The 22433-nt window shown below is 43.2% G+C and overlaps 2 protein-coding genes across 2 annotated transcripts in view; both read right to left on the minus strand.

The window, feature by feature from the left end:
* Positions 1–1242: 1242 nt before the first annotated feature.
* Positions 1243–10995, minus strand: LOC311102733 (charged multivesicular body protein 6-like). The gene is made up of 8 exons (XM_084144108.1): positions 10779–10995; positions 10186–10295; positions 9138–9225; positions 8826–8912; positions 8309–8374; positions 8078–8158; positions 4627–4702; positions 1243–3898 (listed from the first exon to the last, which is right to left on the minus strand). The coding sequence occupies exons 1-8, from the start codon at positions 10842–10844 to the stop codon at positions 3849–3851; spliced, it is 624 nt and encodes a 207-aa protein (XP_084000234.1). The 5' UTR covers positions 10845–10995; the 3' UTR covers positions 1243–3848.
* Positions 10996–12482: 1487 nt separating this feature from the next.
* Positions 12483–22433, minus strand: part of LOC311106170 (protein tweety homolog 2-like) — a 127772-nt gene continuing 117821 nt past the window's right edge. The window contains exons 9-14 of the mRNA XM_084148491.1: positions 21801–21893; positions 20757–20849; positions 20163–20305; positions 19025–19210; positions 18698–18776; positions 12483–15538 (exon numbers count right to left, since the gene is read on the minus strand). Of these exons, the coding sequence (XP_084004617.1) occupies positions 15455–15538; positions 18698–18776; positions 19025–19210; positions 20163–20305; positions 20757–20849; positions 21801–21893 (678 nt within the window). The 3' untranslated portion in view covers positions 12483–15454. The remainder of the gene's footprint in view (positions 15539–18697; positions 18777–19024; positions 19211–20162; positions 20306–20756; positions 20850–21800; positions 21894–22433) is intronic.

A 22433-nucleotide genomic window follows, 5' to 3' on the forward strand; every position in this document is an offset into this window, starting at 1 on the left:
TGAAGTTTCCTATACCAGGGGTATTCAACGCTTACCCTATGAGGTCCAGAGCCGGCTGGTTTTACATTTTAATCATTTAGCAGACGCTCTTATCCAGAGCGACTTACAGGAGCAATTAGGGTTAAGTGCCTTGCTCAAGGGCACAGACAGATTTTTCACCTAGTCGGCTCGGGGATTAGAACCAGCGATCTTTCGGTTACTGGCACAACGCTCTTAACCACTAAGCTACCTATCTGTTCCACCTGATAATTAATTGCACCCACCTGGTATCCCAGGTCTAAATCAGTCCCTGATTAGAGGGGAACAATGAAAACAATGCAGTGGCACTGGCTTCGAGGTCCAGAGTTGAGTTTGAGGGCCGTATACAATAGCATTACGTAAGGTAGGAAACCAATGGTGGTACACTGTTTTCCAGAACGCCGTCCGTGGGTGATATTGTTCACACACAGTGGATAATTGGTGTTTGTTCATGATCGTTCATTCAAAGTGTTCTCTTTATTATAGTCAAGGCTGTAAACAATGCATTGGCAGTGGCTTTCTCACCTGGGTAAAACGTCTCCCACACATCAAGGCCCAATCCCAAATAGACCCCTAGAGTGAAGCAATATGGTAATAGCTCCAACTTTCCCTCTGATAGGCTAGGTCAGGGGTAGGCAACCCTGTTCCTGGAGAGCCGCAGGATTTTGCTTTAACCGACCTGGAAGACCAGGTGTGTTGAATTTAGTCAATCACTGAACTGACCAACTGAGCTAATTGATTGGTTCAGTGATTGACTAAATTCAACACACCTGGTCTTCCAGGTTGGTTAAAGCAAAATCCTGCATACCCTGCGGCTCTCCAGGAACAGGGTTACCTACCCCTGACCTAGGTGAAAGTTTCACCATACTGCTTATACTAATCAAATCCTCTCTGAATAGGTTCTAGGGGTTGATTTGGGATTGGGCCTCTCTTTTCTCCGCCAATATGTCTACATCTCCAAACTGGTTCTGAGAACTCTCTCACTGGTGTCTAGTGCCACCTTGTGGTGAGAGTATGTACTACAAGCTGAAAATGGTGTTCAGTGAACATCTATGAAAAGGGATCATGTTGCTAATGAACAACGATCAAATATGACTTTATTAAAATATAATTAAAATATTGTGTTTCTGTAAAATGTGGACATAAACACATATACAGTAATGTGCTATGTTTCCCTTGTTATTGACCAACAGACCAATAGGAAATGAGGTGAAAAGACCAGGACAGTGTTGTCTGTAAGCCACAGCTCTGCCTTTTAATTACGTAAAACGGTTTTCAAATTACATTTATCTTCAGTTACCTCTAACTTCATTTTTCTGTCATGTGAATTATAAAGGAATTTGTACAGTGACAACATGCTACCAATCAATCCAAACCATATACTGAGAGACAGCAATCATTTTCCCTTTAGTGTTTCATTCATTATTAAAAAGAGATTGAACAGGGGAGGTGTGTACAGTAGGAGACTTCAGCACAACTGTTCTCCTAGGATGCCTTGGGGTGTGTTGTGTGTGTCTGTGTGTACACATATGTACACACAGGATGTACACACAGGATGCCTTGGGGTGTGTTGTGTGTATTGTTTTTAAACCAGCTACATATCATATTGTCCAACATTGGGACAATAACGTTTTTACGAAGAGGAATGTGTACTTCTGGTGTACCTGCACTCCATTCTATGAGAGAGAGCAATCAGGGAATGGACAGGCCAGCAGACTGTCTGTTTGTATGTATGGATGCTGCTTCTCCATGCAGTAAGAGACCAGCATGACTAAATCCATCCACAGCTACTGCTGTTATTGTTGTTGTTGAGTCAGTTGGACTAGCTCCATTCACAGCTACTGTTGTTATTGTTGAGTCAGTTGGACTAGCTCCATTCACAGCTACTGTTGTTATTGTTGAGTCAGTTGGACTAGCTCCATCCACAGCTACTGTTGTTATTGTTGTTGAGTCAGTTGGACTAGCTCCATCCCAGCTACAGTTGTTATTGTTGTTGTTGAGTCAGTTGGACTAGCTCCATCCACAGCTACTGTTGTTATTGTTGAGTCAGTTGGACTAGCTCCATCCACAGCTACTGCTGTTATTGTTGTTGTTGAGTCAGTTGGACTAGCTCCATCCACAGCTGCTGTTGTTATTGTTGAGTCAGTTGGACTAGCTCCATCCACAGCTACTGTTGTTATTGTTGAGTCAGTTGGACTAGCTCCATTCACAGCTACTGTTGTTATTGTTGAGTCAGTTGGACTAGCTCCATTCACAGCTACTGTTGTTATTGTTGAGTCAGTTGGACTAGCTCCATCCACAGCTACTGTTGTTATTGTTGTTGAGTCAGTTGGACTAGCTCCATCCCAGCTACAGTTGTTATTGTTGTTGTTGAGTCAGTTGGACTAGCTCCATCCACAGCTACTGTTGTTATTGTTGAGTCAGTTGGACTAGCTCCATCCACAGCTACTGCTGTTATTGTTGTTGTTGAGTCAGTTGGACTAGCTCCATCCACAGCTGCTGTTGTTATTGTTGAGTCAGTTGGACTAGCTCCATCCACAGCTACTGTTGTTATTGTTGAGTCAGTTGGACTAGCTCCATCCACAGCTACTGTTGTTATTGTTGTTGTTGAGTCAGTTGGACTAGCTCAATCCACAGCTACTGTTGTTATTGTTGTTGTTGAGTCAGTTGTACTAGCTCCATTCACAGCTACTGTTGTTATTGTTGTTGTTGAGTCAGTTGGACTAGCTCCATCCACAGCTACTGTTGTTATTGTTGAGTCAGTTGTACTAGCTCCATTCACAGATACTGTTGTTATTGTTGAGTCAGTTGGACTAGCTCCATTCACAGCTACTGTTGTTATTGTTGTTGTTGAGTCAGTTGGACTACCTCCATCCACAGCTACTGTTGTTATTGTTGTTGTTGAGTCAGTTGTACTAGCTCCATTCACAGCTACTGTTGTTATTGTTGTTGTTGAGTCAGTTGGACTAGCTCAATCCACAGTTACTGTTGTTATTGTTGAGTCAGTTGGACTAGCTCCATCCACAGCTACTGTTGTTATTGTTGAGTCAGTTGGACTAGCTCCATCCACAGCTACTGTTGTTATTGTTGAGTCAGTTGGACTAGCTCCATCCACAGCTACTGTTGTTATTGTTGTTGTTGAGTCAGTTGGACTAGCTCAATCCACAGCTACTGTTGTTATTGTTGTTGTTGAGTCAGTTGTACTAGCTCCATTCACAGCTACTGTTGTTATTGTTGAGTCAGTTGGACTACCTCCATCCACAGCTACTGTTGTTATTGTTGAGTCAGTTGTACTAGCTCCATTCACAGCTACTGTTGTTATTGTTGTTGTTGAGTCAGTTGGACTAGCTCCATCCACAGCTACTGTTGTTATTGTTGAGTCAGTTGGACTAGCTCCATTCACAGCTACTGTTGTTATTGTTGAGTCAGTTGGACTAGCTCCATTCACAGCTACTGTTGTTATTGTTATTGTTGAGTCAGTTGGACTACCTCCATCCACAGCTACTGTTGTTATTGTTGTTGTTGTTGAGTCAGTTGTACTAGCTCCATTCACAGCTACTGTTGTTATTGTTGTTGTTGAGTCAGTTGGACTAGCTCCATCCACAGCTACTGTTGTTATTGTTGAGTCAGTTGGACTAGCTCCATTCACAGCTACTGTTGTTATTGTTGAGTCAGTTGGACTAGCTCCATTCACAGCTACTGTTGTTATTGTTATTGTTAAGTCAGTTGGACTAGCTCCATTCACAGCTACTGTTGTTATTGTTGTTGTTGAGTCAGTTGGACTAGCTCCATCCACAGCTACTGTTGTTATTGTTCTTGTTGAGTCTTGTCTACGCTGCCAGCATCTCTCTGTTCTCCTTATTCTTTGCTAGTCTTCTCGCTGGAAAACAAAGAAACTATTGTCAGTGACTGTCTCTACAAAGCGTCTCAGAGTAAGAGTGTTGATCTAGGATCAAGTCCCTCATCTGTCCATATAATCCTATTAATAAATGATCTAAAAGGCCAAACTGCTCCTAGGTCAGTGCCTACTGTGAGACTGTCAATACTTACTGCCATAATGATTGAGGTAGTGTAACAGAGTAAAGACAGTACTGTTACTACTACCATAATGATTGAGGTAGTGTAACAGGGTAAAGACAGTACTGTTACTACTACCATAATGATTGAGGTAGTGTAACAGGGTAAAGACAGTACTGTTACTACTACCATAATGATTGAGGTAGTGTAACAGGGTAAAGACAGTACTGTTACTACTACCATAATGATTGAGGTAGTGTAACAGGGTAAAGACAGTACTGTTACTACTACCATAATGATTGAGGTAGTGTAACAGGGTAAAGACAGTACTGTTACTACTACGATAATGATTGAGGTAGTGTAACAGGGTAAAGACAGTACTGTTACTACTACCATAATGATTGAGGTAGTGTAACAGGGTAAAGACAGTACTGTTACTACTACCATAATGATTGAGGTAGTGTAACAGAGTAAAGACAGTACTGTTACTACTACCATAATGATTGAGGTAGTGTAACATGGTAAAGACAGTACTGTTACTACTACCATAATGATTGAGGTAGTGTAACAGGGTAAAGACAGTACTGTTACCTGGCTCTGTCTCAGCTGGTTCTGGGACCTCTGGTAGAAGCTCAGTGGGGACCTCTGGAAGTTCTACATCTTCTCCCTGCAGCAGTAGAGACAACGGTTACACAGGTTAAACAGGACTTGATCAGGTCATCATTAATTACCAACAGGTTAAACAGGACTTGATCACATTAGGTCATCATTACCAACAGGTTAAACAGAACCTGATCAGGTCATCAAATCAAATTTTATTTGCCACATGCGCCGAATACAACAGGTGTAGACCTTACTGTGAAATGCTTACTTACAAGCCCTTAACCAACAATGCAGTTTTTAATAAAATAAAAAGTGTTAAGTAAAAAATTGATAAGTAAAACAAATAATTAGGGCAATTAGGAGCAATTAGGGTTAAGTGCCTTGCTCAAGGGCACAGACAGATTTTTCACCTAGTCGGCTCGGGGATTAGAACCAGCAATCTTTCAGTTACTGGCACAACGCTCTTAACCACTAAGCTACCTATCTGTTCCACCTGATAATTAATTGCACCCACCTGGTATCCCAGGTCTAAATCAGTCCCTGATTAGAGGGGAACAATGAAAACAATGCAGTGGCACTGGCTTCGAGGTCCAGAGTTGAGTTTGAGGGCCGTATACAATAGCATTACGTAAGGTAGGAAACCAATGGTGGTACACTGTTTCCCAGAATGCCGTCCGTGGGTGATATTGTTCACACACAGTGGATAATTGGTGTTTGTTCATGATCGTTCATTCAAAGTGTTCTCTTTATTATAGTCAAGGCTGTAAACAATGCATTGGCAGTGGCTTTCTCACCTGGGTAAAACGTCTCCCACACATCAAGGCCCAATCCCAAATAGACCCCTAGAGTGAAGCAATATGGTAATAGCTCCAACTTTCCCTCTGATAGGCTAGGTCAGGGGTAGGCAACCCTGTTCCTGGAGAGCCGCAGGATTTTGCTTTAACCGACCTGGAAGACCAGGTGTGTTGAATTTAGTCAATCACTGAACTGACCAACTGAGCTAATTGATTGGTTCAGTGATTGACTAAATTCAACACACCTGTTCTTCCAGGTTGGTTAAAGCAAAATCCTGCATACCCTGCGGCTCTCCAGGAACAGGGTTACCTACCCCTGACCTAGGTGAAAGTTTCACCATACTGCTTATACTAATCAAATCCTCTCTGAATAAGTTCTAGGGGTTGATTTGGGATTGGGCCTCTCTTTTCTCCGCCAATATGTCTACATCTCCAAACTGGTTCTGAGAACTCTCTCACTGGTGTCTAGTGCCACCTTGTGGTGAGAGTATGTACTACAAGCTGAAAATGGTGTCCATGAAAAGGGATCATGTTGCTAATGAACAACGATCAAATATGACTTTATTAAAATATAATTAAAATATTGTGTTTCTGTAAAATGTGGACATAAACACATATACAGTAATGTGCTGTGTTGTTTGGCCATAATGACCATCGTTCTGTTTGGAGGAAAAAGGAAGATGCTTGTAATCCGAAGAACACCATCCCAACTGTGAAGCACGGGGGTGGCAGCATCGTGCTGTGGGGGTGCTTTGCTGCAGGAGGGACTGGTGCACTTCACAAAATAGATGGCATCATGAGGAAGGAAAAGAATGTGGATATATTGAAGCAACATCAAGACATCAGTCAGGAAGTTAAAGCTTGGTCGCAAATGGGTCTTCCAAATGAACAATGACCCCAAGCATACTTCCAAAGTTGTGGCAAAATGGCTTAAGGACAACAAAGTCAAGGTATTGGAGTGGCCATCACAAAGCCCTGACCTCAATCCTATAGAAAATGTGTGGGCAGAACTGAAAAAGCGTGTGTGAGCAAGAAGGCCTACAAACCTGACTCAGTTACACCAGCTCTGTCAGGAGGAATGGGCAAAAATTCACCCAACTTATTGTGGGAAGCTTGTGGAAGGACACCCGAAGCGTTTGACCCATGTTAAACAATTTAAAGGCAATGCTACCAAATACTAATTGAGTGTATGTAAACTTCTGACCCACTGGGAATGTGATGAACATTTCACATTCTTAAAATAAAGTGGTGATCCTAACTGACCTAAGACAGGGAATCTTTACTAGGATTAAATGTCAGGAATTGTGAAAAACTGAGTTTAAATGTATTTGGCTAAGGTGTATGTAAACCTCCGACTTCAACTGTAGGTGTTCCTCTTGTCCAGGTGGGAAAGGGCAGTGTGGAGTGCAATAGAGATTGCATCATCTGTGGATCTGTTTTGCCGGTATGCAAATTAGAGTGGGTCTAGGGTTTCTGGGATAATGGTGTTGATGTGAGCCATGACCAGCCTTTCAAAGCACTTCATTGCTACAGACGTGAGTGCTACGGGTCGGTAGTCATTTATCTTAGTGTTCTTGGGCACAGGGACTATGGTGGTCTGCTTGAAACATGTTGGTATTACAGACTCAGTCAGGGAGATTATGAAAATGTCAGTGAAGACACTTGCCAGTTGGTCAGCGCATTCTCTGAGTACACGTCCTGGTAATCCGTCTGGCCCTGCGGCCTTGTGAATGTTGACCTGCTTAAAAGTCTTACTCACATCGGCTACGGAGAGCGTGATCACATAGTCATCCGGAACAGCTGATGCTCTCATGCATGCTTCAGTGTTGCTTGCCTCGAAGCGAGCATAGAAGTGATTTATCTTGTCTGGTAGGCTTGTGTCACTGGGCAGCTCACGGCTGTGCTTCCCTTTGTAGTCTGTAATAGTTTTCAAGCCCTGCCACATCAGACGAGCGTCGGAGCTGGTGTAGTACGATTCAATATTAGTCCTGTATTGACTCTTTGCCTGTTTGATAGTTCGTCAGAGGGCATAGCGGGATTTCTTATAATTGTCCGGGTGAAACTGGTTAAACAGGACTTGATCAGGTCAGGTCATCATTACCAACAGGTTAAACAGGACTTGATCAGGTCAAGTCATCATTACCAACAGGTTAAACATGACTTGATCACATCAGTTCATCATTACCAACAGGTTAAACAGGACCTGATCAGGTCATCATTGCCAACTGGTTAAACAGGACTTGATCAGGTCAGGTCATTGTTACCAATAGGTTAAACAGGACTTGATCAGGTCATCATTACCAATAGGTTAAACAGGACTTGATCACGTCAGGTCATCATTACCAACTGGCTAAACAGGACTTGATCACGTCAGGTCATCATTACCAACAGGCTAAACAGGACTTGATCACGTCAGGTCATCTTACAGGTTAAACAGGACTTGATCAGGTCAGGTCATCATTACCAACATGTTAAACAGCATTTGATCAGGTCAGGTCATCATTACCAACATGTACAGCAGGGATAGGAACTCCAGTCCTGGAGGGCCAGAAGACTTCTGGTTTTCAGCAGGAAATGATTCAGACCTGGGACACCAGTTCAGATAACAGCCAGAGGGAACTGATGTAACCCAGTATGATACACACCTGAGTGATAGCCTCCAGTTCAGATAACACAGCATCCTCATCCTCCTGAGTCAGGGAGCCTGACAGCATCTCATCTATTTGCTGTAGGACCAATCAGAGCAGAGCATGTTAGCTGGGCAGCAACACACACTACACTGAAGACAGTACTTGGGATGGATTAAGAGTTAGGACTGTAAAAAGGGGTATATCAATTTGATTGATTGATGAGACCATGGGAAAAGAGAAACTCACCCTCTGGTACTCTACAGCATCCTGGGTCTCATCCATGATTCTCTCCACATCCTCTAGTGACATGGCCTGAGAGGAGGAGACAGGGACAATGTCAAGTTTGGATCAGAAACTCTCAGTTTACTTATTCTCTCTGTGTGTGTGTTTGTATGTGTGATGGGGATGAAACATTTTCTCTCTTAAAGAGAATAACTCTCTGAGCAGGTTGTGGATAGACAGACAGTGTAACCCAGGATATGCGGCAGCAGCAGTGACACCACTAGGCTCGCTGTAGTCTGGGATTTGTAACCTAATCCTTTAATCTTCAAACAATGTGCACAGCGACGCTAGCTAACACACACAGTCTTTGTTCTTGGGTGCAGGTCACGTAAAAGAGGTTACATGCCAGTGGAAGGTTTATTCATTAACACTTATGACACTGAGCTGAATGTCTTACACGTGTGTGAGTGTGTGTGTGTGTGTGTGTGTTTGACTGTGAATGAATAGAAAATAGTGGACAAAAAATCAAACCATACCCTACCTCATGCATACTCTTCAGACAGTCATTTCCAACCTTCAGCCCCTCAATGACTTTCATCTCGATCTGGACAAACTCAATGTCTTGAACCTGTGAAAACATTTACAGTACATGCTAAGATATAGAGGATCCAGCACTGAACCTGTAAAAACATATCAGTATGTTAAGATAGCATTCACTATACAGAACATCAAGATATACCCAGCCAGCATACCTTTTTGAAGACAGGTTGGCTGTGCAAAACATTACATCAACGTAGTTAAATTCCATACAAGTCAATGAAACCATAGGACCCAATAAGAGCCTCAGCCTCACCATGCGTTCCAGGTTTGATATCTGGTTCTCAGTCTTGTCTAGCAGCTGATCCTGATAACGCTTCTTCTTGAGAAGAACCAATGCCTTTCTACGGAGTGGAAGAACAACACACTGCACAATAAACCAAGTCCTAACATAACAACAAGTGTTTATTTTGCTCATCATCAAGCAGCTAGTCATACATTGATCAGGTTCAGTCAGTACACAATTTAAACGTCCGATTATGGTGATATTGACTATACTTGATATAGTTTAGTAGTCCCAGCTGTTTGCTAGTGTAATGGGAAATGTAATATGAATAAAGTTAATATGCAGTTAAGTGGTTAACACAATGTATTCTACTTTTCCATTCTGTAATACACAGGATTCTGTTTGTGCAAGGTTGACGGTCACTAGACTTGAAGGCTACACTTGAATGTTATGGCCAGTTCTATGTGATGATAGTGTGGGAGCCAGTCTAAAGGTGCCAGTTCTATGTGCTGATAGTGTGGGAGCCAGTCTAAAGGTGCCAGTTCTGTGTGCTGATAGTGGGAGCCAGACTAAAGGTGCCAGTTCTATGTGCTGATAGTGTGGGAGCCAGTCTAAAGGTGCCAGCTCTATGTGCTGATAGTGGGAGCCAGTCTAAAGGTGACAGTTCTATGTGCTGATAGTGTGGGAGCCAGTCTAAAGGTGCCAGTTCTATGTGATAGTGGGAGCCAGTCTAAAGGTGCCAGTTCTGAGGACATTCTGGTTATTATTGTTGTATCTGTAGACTGTGTGAGTCACTACCTTGTCTTATTTCTTTTGTCATGTGTTTACAGAACATATGTGATTAGGAATGGATGTAAGGGCCTGCTCAGAGATGGCTCGTTAGACATTATGCTCTGCTTCTGTGCTGGAGGTGTCTCCCTGTTGCAACGTGTATTAAACCATTGAATTGATCAACGACCGCTCCGGTCTTCATTTCACCTGGAAACGCCCTATTACATCAAAACAGAACAAACAGATCTGGGACCTGGCTATAGCCTAGGCTAGATGATGCCTGAACAAGTGAAGTATCCTGTCTCACTCTTTCTTTCCATCCTTCAGCAGCTGCTTGGCAAGATTCCTCTCCTTCTCCAGCTGCAGGGTGACTCGCTTCTGGTAGTGCTTCAGTTTATCTCTCTGCTGTTTCAGTTGCTGGAGAGTTGAACATACACAACGGGACAATCAGACAGTCTCAATAGACTCAGTTCTGAACAGGGCTATCATTATCAGACATTGTTTACCAAGTAGATAGCTAGCTACCTACAATATCATTCTGCCAAGAAAATAGTTAGCTAACTAGCTAGGGACTGTAGCCAGCTATCTAGTTAACTATAAATACCTGTCATACCCTGTCATTTGCAGGCTCCGACACTGTTGATGCGATCACAGCTGGCTACTGTTAATCACTTTGAGAGGTCATGTCACAGTTTTAACAGCAGCAGCAGCGACTGTCCCGTGATCGCTCCTGGGTGTTGACAACTAACTAACGTTAGCTAGCAGGGATTGTTACCAAGTCTTACCAAGTTACTGTGTACATCAGACAGCTAGCTAACGTTAATCCAAGCCAGCCACTAGAGCTAGCAAGCTAGCTAGCGTCCCTACTATTGAAACAGGCTAGCAACAACAACAACTCACCAGAATCGCTCGGTCTTGTTCTGTAACTCGAGAAGGGCGACTCTTTCTCCCGAAAACGTTTCCCATAACGTAGCCACATCCCCGCCACTATCCTCTACTTTGATACAGAAGCTATTTTTTCTTGGGGGAACATGTTTTTGTGATTATGTTTACAAGTCGTTGTGCTTAGCTAACGAACTTTGCTAACATAATTCAAAGCCACACCCTTTCCGCGTTTAGTACGGCATCCGGGACGGGTTAATTTATTCCAATGATGTATATAAAACCAGGATAGCGCATGCTATGTTTTGGCCATTGAGAGGCTTTGACGCCACCTGTCGGCTATATTGGCACTCCCCAGTAGGAGCAGTCCTCCATTCATAGGAATGAATAGAATTCTACAATATTTCAATTAAATGTTTCAGTATTTGTTTGTTGTAGTGGGGACAGTAACATTAATAATCTATTTTTAGAATTTGTATGTTTAGCTCACATAATATAATTAAAAAGTAGGCTTTAAAGTGTCTGTAATAGAACAAACACGGCTAAAACGGATGTAGACATTAATACATGCATTTCTTTAGCTTCTGACAACTGGTGAGGGAGTGTCAAGATGGAGGCTTGGTGGCTTCAACACAACACAACTCCTGAACTCCTCTACTTCCTCCTGAACTTCCTCTACCCTCAACCTCTCGATCATTTTCATGATGTCCATCCGGTTTGCTTCTATATTTCTCAAAAGCTCTCAACCTATATACTTATTATGGACAGAGTATGCTTTACATTAGTTATCTTGTTGTTATTAGTCCCATCCTTCAGCTCCATCCAACACCTCCCGTCTATCTCTTAACACCATCCATATTGGATTTCTATTTGCCATATATTTTTCAACTGTACTGTGATGTTTCACAAAAGTTCTGAACCCTTCTATTCTCATTGTTTCTACAGATTGTAAATTGAAAATAAACATTTTTGCTAAAAGTATTATTATATTATTGATCGATTGACTATGACTTTTCAGATCACCCAGTAGTGCTATCTGCAGGGTTAGCTCCAGGTAAATATTGCAATCCTTCAGCCATTCCTGGACCTGTGACCAAAAACAAGCTACAAATGGACAGTACCAAAACAAATGATCTAATGATTCTGTCTCTTCGCAGCAAAATCTGCAGAGCTGGGAAGAGTGTATCCCCCATATAAATAACATTATATTGGTAGCAAGAATTTTATATAATAATTTTAATTGGTTCATAAGCTTGGTGTGCCTCTTTTGTGAGTGTCTCCAGAAGCTGACGATGTACTGACAAAGAATTTAAAAAACAAATGTCGTCATGACTAACAAGCTGACGATGTATTGACGAAGCATTGACAAACGAATGCCGTCATGACGAACAAGCTGATGATGTATTGACGAAGCATTGACAAACGAATGCCATCATGACGGATAAGCTGACTATGTATTGACGAAGCATTGATAAACAAGATGACGATGTATTGACAAAAAAATGCCGCCATGACGAACAAGCTGACGATGTGTTGACGAAGCATTGACAAACAAATGCCGTCATGACGAACAAGCTGACGATGTATTGACAAACTAATGCCATCTTGACGAAGTATCAACAAACTGATACCATATTGTATGCTGTACTGATGAAGAGCTGCTGAATAAAGCCTTGTCCGACAGAAGTTATATAGGACTATTCTTTGAGTCGGACTGCCCTTCAAAGTAATTCGGAAGATGTGGACCGCAGTAACGCAAACGCCATGCAGCTATCTCCCCGTCGTGTTGTTGGTGCGGCTCATTCTGCCGTTTAATACCGTCTATGGTTCCGCCCATCATCAAGGAAGAGGAATACTGTGTTAGCGCTACGGTCAATGCCACTGTGCTTGACTCCAAAGGCAATCCAATTCTAACCAGCGAGCATGATGGCACGTTTGGCTATAATTCACCAAAAGTGGATGCAAAAGGATGGCACCTGCACCGAATCATGGAGGAGTGGTGGGACGGTATGGCTGCGACGCCCACACACGCTTCGTGGTGCCCCCCGGGAAGAGGCACTGGATGGTCCTGCTGCAAAAATATAATCAACGCCTTGGCCTTCAACGACTCCGCCAACTCCAAGGAGAGCACCGTCAAGATGGGCCACGAAGGTACGGGTGATATGGAGGCATGATGATCACCAAGTCGTACGTCAAGGAGAGGGTGGGCCTGCTGGAGAGGAACCTCAAGGTGCTGGTGGCATATTGGTGGGCCGACGCGGCTACCCCAAGAACATCAACCTGTCCACTAGATGTCAGGCTATACCACCTTTGTTACTGGCATGTCTTTGTGCTTCATACCATTTCACCTCAGTTTTACGACTTGGCTAGATATAGGTTTGGCCACACCTGCACTAATCTTTTCTAACTATCAGTGACTTTGCTAATAGCTGCTTTATTGAGGAAAAGGTGTACTTACTATGACTGTGATAGAAGGTTGTCTCACCTTGCTAGCTACCTTAAGATGAATGCACTAACTGTAAGTCACTCTGGATAAGAGTATCTGCTAAATGACTAATATGTAATAATATGTAGTATATGTGCAGTACAATATATTGCATAATCTATTAATGACAGTATCTCTTATACAGACAGTGTGTGTGGGCAAAATAGACAAATAAACACAGAAAGCTTTTTTTTCACTCTATTTATACACTTGGTCCAATACTTCAACAAACGTAGAAAATAAACAGCAGTTGACAGATCTCAATAAAGGAAGAAAAGGATGACCACAACCAATAATTAACAATGATGGGTTATCTTATCTGACTGTTAAGGGCCCCTGCAGTACTGTACAATGATGGGTTATCTTATCTGACTGTTAAGGGCCCCTGCAGTACTGTACAATGATGGGTTATCTTATCTGACTGTTAAGGGCCCCTGCAGTACTTTTCTTTGACCATGTCTTAACCAATTATATGTATATATCTATAGTCTTAACAGACCCAGGTGCATGCATTGTGCTTATAGCACATCTCTCCAAATGTGTATTTTGTCATTCAACATGGAACTGAAGGGATGAATTGGCACAATGTTTATTTCTGTGATTGTGTCCAACTCACAGTAAACAAACATCCAATAAACATGACATCAGTGATAATACTTAGCAGTAATTCACCATCAACACCATTTCAGTTGTTGATTGTTTCCTGTCATCCTATCCAGGGAATGTTTAACATGCTAATGTACAGGCAGCAGGCCTATAGCCTAGAATCCAAACGTAATATTACTCTAATTCAGACGGTGCACCCCAATGCTCTCACCTTCCTCCTGAAGGGTGAACTCGTTCACTACTCCCCACAAGTTTAAAAGCATTGGATTGGTGTAGACATGGGTTAGAGGGATAGTAATTTCCTTTCAAATCCATGCAGGGGAAGTGAATAAGTGCACTCTTTGGGGAAAATGAGATTATTGGGACACAGTCACAGATTCAAGTGACACAATAGTGAATCAGAGCAATATTCAGTTTAGATGCCAAGCTACAGAAAGCCCTCAGTGTTGTCTTGAAATGAACTGGCATGGAACCCAAACTGAATATCACTTTGTTTAACTCATTTCACTGATTCACTGAAACAATAATGAAACAGACTGATATTCAGTTTTGAATCCAGGCTAGAATTGAGCAGGACACAGCATGCATGATGACACAACATAGGAGAACAGAGAGAAACAGGTTACAGAAAATTAAGGCTTTAGAAACATCATCATGCATCCTTTCTCCTCAGTCCCCCTCACACGTAAATAGTACACTCTTAGAAAAAAGGGTTCTAAAAGGGTTCTTCGGCAGTCCCCATAGGATAATCCATTTTGGTTCCAGGTAGAACCCTTTTTTAGTTCCAGGTAGAACTATTTTGGGTTCCATCTGTGGAAAGGGTTCTACATGGAACCCCAAAAGATTCTACCCGGAACCAAAAGGATTCTACCTGGAACCAAAAAGGGTTCTTCAAAGGGTTCTCCTATGTGGACAGCCGAATAACCCTTTTAGGTTCAATGAATAACATGAAAGACAAGTGAAAATACAGTGTCCGTTTTCATCAAGTTTGACGCATCTCTCTGAGGGAAGACATTATGAAGGCTTTGGGTTTTGTCAGATGTGTAAGAGCTGTGTAGTCAACTGTAAGAGGTGCTGAATGCTAGTCTGGCTAGATGACAGTTTGTAATAGTGATGATAGGTTGATGAAGACTGAAGAGAGTTCATGTCATAACTCTGAAGGAAATCCATCTGGTTATTTGTTGCCCCCTGAAATCCATCGTAGGTGATGTCACTCGCAGGGAAAATATAAATGTTCAACTTGGTCCATAATAATCATGTCTTTTGATCTGGCTCCAGACGAACATTTGAAGAAAACACATAACTGAATTGTCAGTTTGTCTGGGTAGATGCAAGTGCACTTTACACTTGGGATTATATGTAGTCTCCTGGTTTCTACATGTACAGTACAGGACTTGAAGAGCGTCAGTGTGTTCCTGAGGTGTTGTTGGCCCCATACCTCCTGCATTTAAGTAACAGATGGCCAGGAGAGCAGGGTAAGACATCCATGGACAGGGTTATCTGTAAACACAGCTTCCTCAGTACAGTGGTAGTCCCAGTCAGCCACCACAGTGTGTCCCAGACAGACCCTTCCTGAGGGGCACCAGTAGGTCATGGTTGGGGGCTACACCTGCTGGAAGTCTGTCCCGAAGTGTCTGATCTGTGTGTCAGTCATAGACAGGTAGGTGGTCCTCATTCTGGGAGAATACTGCAGGAGGAAGGAACAAAATACACGTTAGATCACATAACTGTGTGAAAGCAAAATCGTTTTTTCTATCAATCAAACTTTGAAAAATGTCATAAATGTTCAAACATTTGTTTTGATTAGGAGGTGCTCCGTGGTGGGTAGGTCAGGGGGTTGTGTGACTCAGTGTTCTGAACTACAGGGTGGCGGGGAGACGGTAGGACACAGGTCACAGGTGAAGGGCAGGCAGAGGTCAAAGGTGAGGGGCGTGTGGGTGAGATTTGGGTTAGGGGCGAGGGGGCACATCACATGAAAAGTTCCACTCACAGGTTAACACACTGTGGACACAACATCGCCGGAGGTCAGAGGTCATACAGCTGAGGTTAGAGGTCACAGAGCTTAGATAGATCACATTGGTGTCAGGACCAAACAAGCTGATTGGTTAATAATGGTCAGTCTCATTCCGGAGATGTAGGGCTACAAGAGCAATAATTAGAACTATGAACTACTTCTAAGAATTAGAAGTAAGACTTAGAACCACCTTTTATTAGACGGGGTGGAAGGAGAATGAGAGCGGTACAACAAAATAAAGTATCCTCCTTAATAAAGGAAGGGAAGTATAAAGGTACAGTAAGGTTGTGTGTAGTGTACAACAGAACACTTACTGTTTCTAAATGTCTGGCAGTAAAAGAAAATACAAAAATAAAGTTAGAAGCAAAATATGAGTTAGATGTCCGGTAAGGATTGGAAAAGAACAAAGAGTCTTCTTTAAGACAGCATAAAGAGATATGCTAGGTCCTGTCCTGTAGACTATATGGCACATGTAGCAAAAACAAAAGGCCAGTATGATTGGCACACAAAAAGGTTTTCGTCTCTGTCGTTAAATTAAATATTCGTACAATATAGGATGGACAACTGTGTTATTTGCAACGGCTTAAAAACATCCAGTGGAATATATAACGTTTCATGAATAAATAGGTCACAAAATAGGTTACATCTATCCAAATAAATAAACATCTGAATTGGATCTGTTTAAAAGACAGCTTCCTAGCATCTAGTCCCACTTGTTTCCTGATGGCAGAGATTTACCCTGTGTGTTAGCGGTATCATTTATTAAACTGCGGCTGACATTGTAGTTGTTCAGTAGTAATAATAACACCACTGACCTCCCTTCTCATGTCAAGCTACACAGCACACCATTTGTTCTGAGCAAATGTACAACAAGAAGTACTCTTGTCTTGACTTCTGTGCAGAGTCAAGTGCTCTGTAGTCTCACTTGCCTGTGTGTGTGTGTGTGTGTGTGTGTGTTGTGAGAACAGACTGTTCTAACTCTGAAGGGTTTGATTCTCTCCCTGCGCACAGCAGCACTAGAACAATGATTGTGCTTCACAACAACATACTGTAACATTACCAGTCAGGCCATACTGTAACATTACCAGTCAGGCCATACTGTAACATTACCAGTCAGGCCATACTGTAACATTACCAGTCAGGCCATACTGTAACATTACCAGTCAGGCCATACAGTAACATTACCAGTCAGGCCATACTGTAACATTACCAGTCAATCCATCCTTAACATTACCAGTCAATACATACTTTAACATTACCAGTCAAGACATACTTTAACATTACCAGTCAAGCCATACTGTAACATTACCAGTCAGGCCATACTGTAACATTACCAGTCAGGCCATACAGTAACATTACCAGTCAGGCCATACTGTAACATTACCAGTCATGCCATACTTTAACATTACCAGTCAAGACATACTTTAACATTACCAGTCAAGACATACTTTAACATTACCAGTCAAGCCATACTGTAACATTACCAGTCAGGCCATACTGTAACATTACCAGTCAAGCCATACTGTAACATTACCAGTCAAGACATACGTTAACATTACCAGTCAAGCCATACTGTAACATTACCAGTCAGGCCATACTGTAACATTACCAGTCAAGCCATACTGTAACATTACCAGTCAAGCCATACTGTAACATTACCAGTCAAGCCATACTGTAACATTACCAGTCAAGCCATCTTTAACATTACCAGTCAAGCCATACTGTAACATTACCAGTCAAGCCATACTGTAACATTACCAGTCAAGCCATCTTTAACATTACCAGTCAAGCCATACTGTAACATTACCAGTCAAGCCATACTGTAACATTACCAGTCAAGCCATCTTTAACATTACCAGTCAAACCATACTGTAACATTACCAGTCAAGCCATACTGTAGTAGGCATTAGCAGGCTAGTCTCTCTCTAGGGACATTAGCAGGCTAGCCTCTCTCTAGGGACATTAGCAGGCTAGCCTCTCTCTAGGGACATTAGCAGGTTAGCCTCTCTCTAGGGTCATTAGCAGGCTAGCCTCTCTCTAGGGACATTAGCAGGCTAGGCCTGCATCAGAGAGCATCAGGCCAAATAATGGCACAAGAGCGAAGAACATGTACTGTTTTGTCTGTATTTCAGTCCATGACCAGCAGAGAGCAGTCTTTCACCATAATGTGCAGTGGAAGGGCCAATCCCAAATCGACCCCATAAACCCTAATGGAAATCTGAGAGTATTTGATTGGTATAAGCAATATGGTCAAACTTCCAGATGGCAAGGTGGATCACAAGTGCATAGGGTGCAGGATTTAGGGGACAATTTGGGAATGGACCAATTATTATCTGTTGAACGATAGTCCATTTACATTTGAGCCATTTAGCAGACGCTCTTATCCAGAGCGACTTACAGGAGCAATTAGGGTTAAGTGCCTTGCTCAAGGGCACACCAACAGATTGTTCACCTAGTTGGCTCAGGGATTCGAACCAGCAACCTTTCGGTTACTGGCCCAACACTCTTAACCGCTAGACTACCTGCCGCCCCAGGAGGTTCTGTCAGGCTGTGGATACTGTATGGTATACATAGTAAAGGCAGCAGAGACTGCGTCTTGGAGAATGTCTGTGGTCCTTCAGTACAATATGATGTATTAGTGTTGATGACATTCTCTAACAAGGGACCTGCCTGGCCTCTGGCTGTACACACAGCTCTATACATGAGTCTGTCTGTGGCCCTTCAGCTCAGTAGAACGTAGCAGCGTTAATGTTCATGTCAGTGACATCATCACACGAGGGACCTAGCCTCCAGAACGAGAGACCTGGCCTCTAACGTTAGTGGCCAACGCACCGAGGGTGGCGGGGATCCCCTCCCGATCAGAGGAACGTTCTCATAGCGAGGGTTCCCTCCAAACAGCATAGACTGATTCCTATAGGAGAGAGAGAGATGGGGGAGTGAGAGAGAGAGAGAGAGAGAGAGAGAGATAGAGAGAGAGATAGAGAGAGAGAGAGAGAGAGAGAGAGAGAGAGAGAGAGAGAGTCAAGTTATCTGATAAAACAAACACAGTGCTGCTTATTCCAGACACACAGATACGGACAGGGAGACAGACACACACAAACAGACAAATAGACACACACACAGGCCGACACAGACACCCTACCTCCTCTCTCTACTTACATGTACTCTGAGGTGGGGAGGATGGCAGCAGTCTGTGGTGGAGGGTGTAGACTGGCCTGGCTGTCCAGACTGCTGCTGTAGCTACAGAAGCTGTGTACATGGCTGGCTCTACTGGGGTTGTAGGCCATATGACGGGCCTGGGGGTTAAACGGATCCTCCTCATCGATGTCGTCATTGTCCCTGTCCCTGAGATCACCACAGGAGCGAGCACCATCAGTCAGCACCAGGCTTTCTGTTAGTTTCATTTCATGGCGCCCAAAGCAACATCCAGGTCCTCTAGCATCAACATCCAGACCCTCTAGCATCAACATCCAGACCATCTAGCATCAACATCCAGACCCTCTAGCATCAACATCCAGACCCTCTAGCATCAACATCCAGACCCTCTAGCATCAACATCCAGACCCTCTAGCATCAACATCCAGACCCTCTAGCATCAACATCCAGACCCTCTAGCATCAACATCCAGACCCTCTAGCATCAACATCCAGACCCTCTAGCATCAACATCCAGACCCTCTAGCATCAACATCCAGACCCTCTAGCATCAACATCCAGACCCTCTAGTATCAACATCCAGACCCTCTAGCATCAACATCCAGACCCTCTAGTATCAACATGCAGACCCTCTAGTATCAACATCCAGGCCCTCTATTATCAACATCCAGACCCTCTAGCATCAACATCCAGACCCTCTAGTATCAACATCCAGGCCCTCTAGTATCAACATCCAGACCCTCTAGCATCAACATCCAGACCCTCTAGTATCAACATCCAGGCCCACTAGCACACAGTTTGGTGGCACCTTAATTGGGGAGGACAGGCTCGTGGTAATGACTGGAGCGGAATCAGAGGAATGGTATCAAATACATCAAACACATGGTTTCCAGGTGTTTGATGCCATTCCATTTGCTCCATTCCAGACATTATTATGAGCCGTTCTCCTCTCAGCAGCCTCCATTGTTAATTGAAACCAATAGACACAATAGAACCACTATAGCAAACAAATGAAACATCTTTTAGGCCATGAATCTCCCAGTCCTTATTTGGTTAGGCTTAGGTGTAAGGGTCAAGGTTGGGGTTGTGGTTACAGGTAGGTTGAACACACATAGACCAAATACAGTGTTACCAGTCCCTACCTGCTGGCGATGAGGGTCCATGCCCGGGGGATGGCACACAGCATGGCACAGAAGGCACTGACCGACAGCAGAGAGAAGAGGCAGAGGTAGAGGAGACCCTCCACCCCGTCATAACACACCCCCATCAGACCATCCAGGTAGTTCTACAAGACAAAACACCCTCACTGTTACCCTAACTGACACCCTCACTGTTACCCTCACCATTACCCTTACCGTTACCATCACTGTTACCCTCACTGTTACTCTCACTGACACCCTCACTGTTACCCCTCAATGACACCCTCACTGTTACTCTCACTGACACCCTCACTGTTACCCCTCAATGACACCCTCACTGTTACCCTCACTGTTAAGATTATAACTTTATTGTCCATCAACCACAAGAAGATAATTTGAAGACATCTGAGTACTCAATTTCTATTTCTGGTATAGTCACAACGTGGAGTGTTGTGCGATAAGAGTTTTTAGGGGATTTCAAAGAACCTAAGAGCACCTTTTGTATTTTTATTCAAGTGTGTCTGGGTATGTTCTCATTCTACAGACGCATTCTCACTGTAACCATGACGTCCTCTTGTCTCAGGGTAACCATCTCACCTTATGGAGCCCCCTGCAGTCTAGCAGGGCTGTTAACTGGTGCATGTTGAACTCTGTAGAGTTCAGCAGGCGCTGGATCCCCAGAAGATCTCTCTGTAGACAAGGTATAAAAATAGTGTGAGGAACAACACACCTCCCGTAACACTGTGTCCTCCCGTAACACAGTGTCCTCCTGTAACACTATGTGTCCTACTGTAACACTATGTATCCTCCTGTAACTCTAGGTGTCCTCCTGTAACACTATGTATCCTCCTGTAACACTATTTATCCTCATGTAACACTGTGTCCTCCTGTAACACTATGTGTCCTCCTGTAACACTATTAATCCTCCTGTAACACTATGTATCCTCCTGTAACACTATGTGTCCTCCTGTAACTCTAGGTGTCCTCCTGTAAGACTATGTATCCTCCTGTAACACTGTGTCCTCCTGTAACACTATTTATCCTCCTGTAACACTATGTGTCCTCCTGTAACACTATGTGTCCTACTGTAACACTATGTATCCTCCTGTAACACTATATGTCCTCCTGTAACTCTAGGTGTCCTCCTGTAACACTATGTATCCTCCTGTAACACTATGTAAACTCCTGTAACACCATGTATCCTACTGTAACACTATGTGTCCCCCTGTAACACTATGTGTTCTCCTGTAACACTATGTATCCTCCTGTAACTCTAGGTGTCCTCCTGTAACACTATGTGTCCTCCTGTAACTCTAGGTGTCCTCCTGTAACACTATGTTTCCTCCTGTAACTCTAGGTGTCCTCCTGTAACACTATGTTTCCTCCTGTAACACTCCTGTAACACTCTTCTAAACACAGTGGCACAGAGCACTAAGTAACCCTAACATGTTAAACAGACATGCAGGATTTGACAATTACTCTCTATGAGGGCTTTAACAGCGTTTTAGCGCTCTGCCCTTATGTGTTTAGAAGAATACAGTGTCAGCATCAGCACTAGATGTTGAGCTCCATAGAGATATCGGTACTGAATATAATAAATATAATGCTATTTTTATGTTGATTGCTGCTCCATCCACTCACCTCAGCAGTGGGGAAGACAGGTACAGAGAACTGCAGTAGTCCCTGTATTTGGATCTGCATGGTGGTCAGAGACCTCTGGAAGATAGTCAGAGACTGACACACACACACACACACACACACACAAATTGTAGAGTCAAAGCTGTGTAGAAACATGAGTGAAAATATGTCATAAAGTGTGTCATTCTGGACCCTTAATGGAGGACACGTTCATTTCAGACGGAGAGCCCCAGATTATCCAGATTACCCCACCCACCCCAAAACACACACACACTCCGACCCCCCCTCTCCCCCAATCTGATCCCTAGCACAAACAACAGACAATATGTCCATTGGCTGAGCCATAAGAGGGCAGATTATCTCTGTCTACTTAACAAGGCATAACACAAAGCTTTAAATGGATACTGCTATGTGTGTGTGTTTACTGGCCATGAGGATGTATCTACCCTCTGTATATTACCTCAATACATGGACCATTAATACTGGCCTTTTAAATATGTAATATCCCCGGCATGGTAAATAAATAAAAGGGATTTGGGGGATGGGGGGGTTGGTCTCTGTGTGTGTGTGTGTAGTCCCTGAGGCAGACTATACACACTGTCTATGTCTACACCCCACTAATCATCTCCAAACCCC

This window comes from Coregonus lavaretus, assembly GCF_964263955.1.
Source record: "Coregonus lavaretus genome assembly, chromosome: 2".
Classification (NCBI taxonomy): domain Eukaryota; kingdom Metazoa; phylum Chordata; class Actinopteri; order Salmoniformes; family Salmonidae; genus Coregonus; species Coregonus lavaretus.

Excerpts from the sequence above, each read along its gene's own strand:
- LOC311102733 (XM_084144108.1), bottom strand. The coding sequence starts at position 10,844 with ATGGGAAACGTTTTCGGGAGAAAGAGTCGCCCTTCTCGAGTTACAGAA. Across the intron at positions 10,296-10,778 it reads AACAAGACCGAGCGATTCTG|CAACTGAAACAGCAGAGAGA; the intron begins GTGAGTTGTTGT and ends TCAACTCTCCAG. Across the intron at positions 3,899-4,626 it reads ACCAGCTGAGACAGAGCCAG|CGAGAAGACTAGCAAAGAAT; the intron begins GTAACAGTACTG and ends TTTGTTTTCCAG.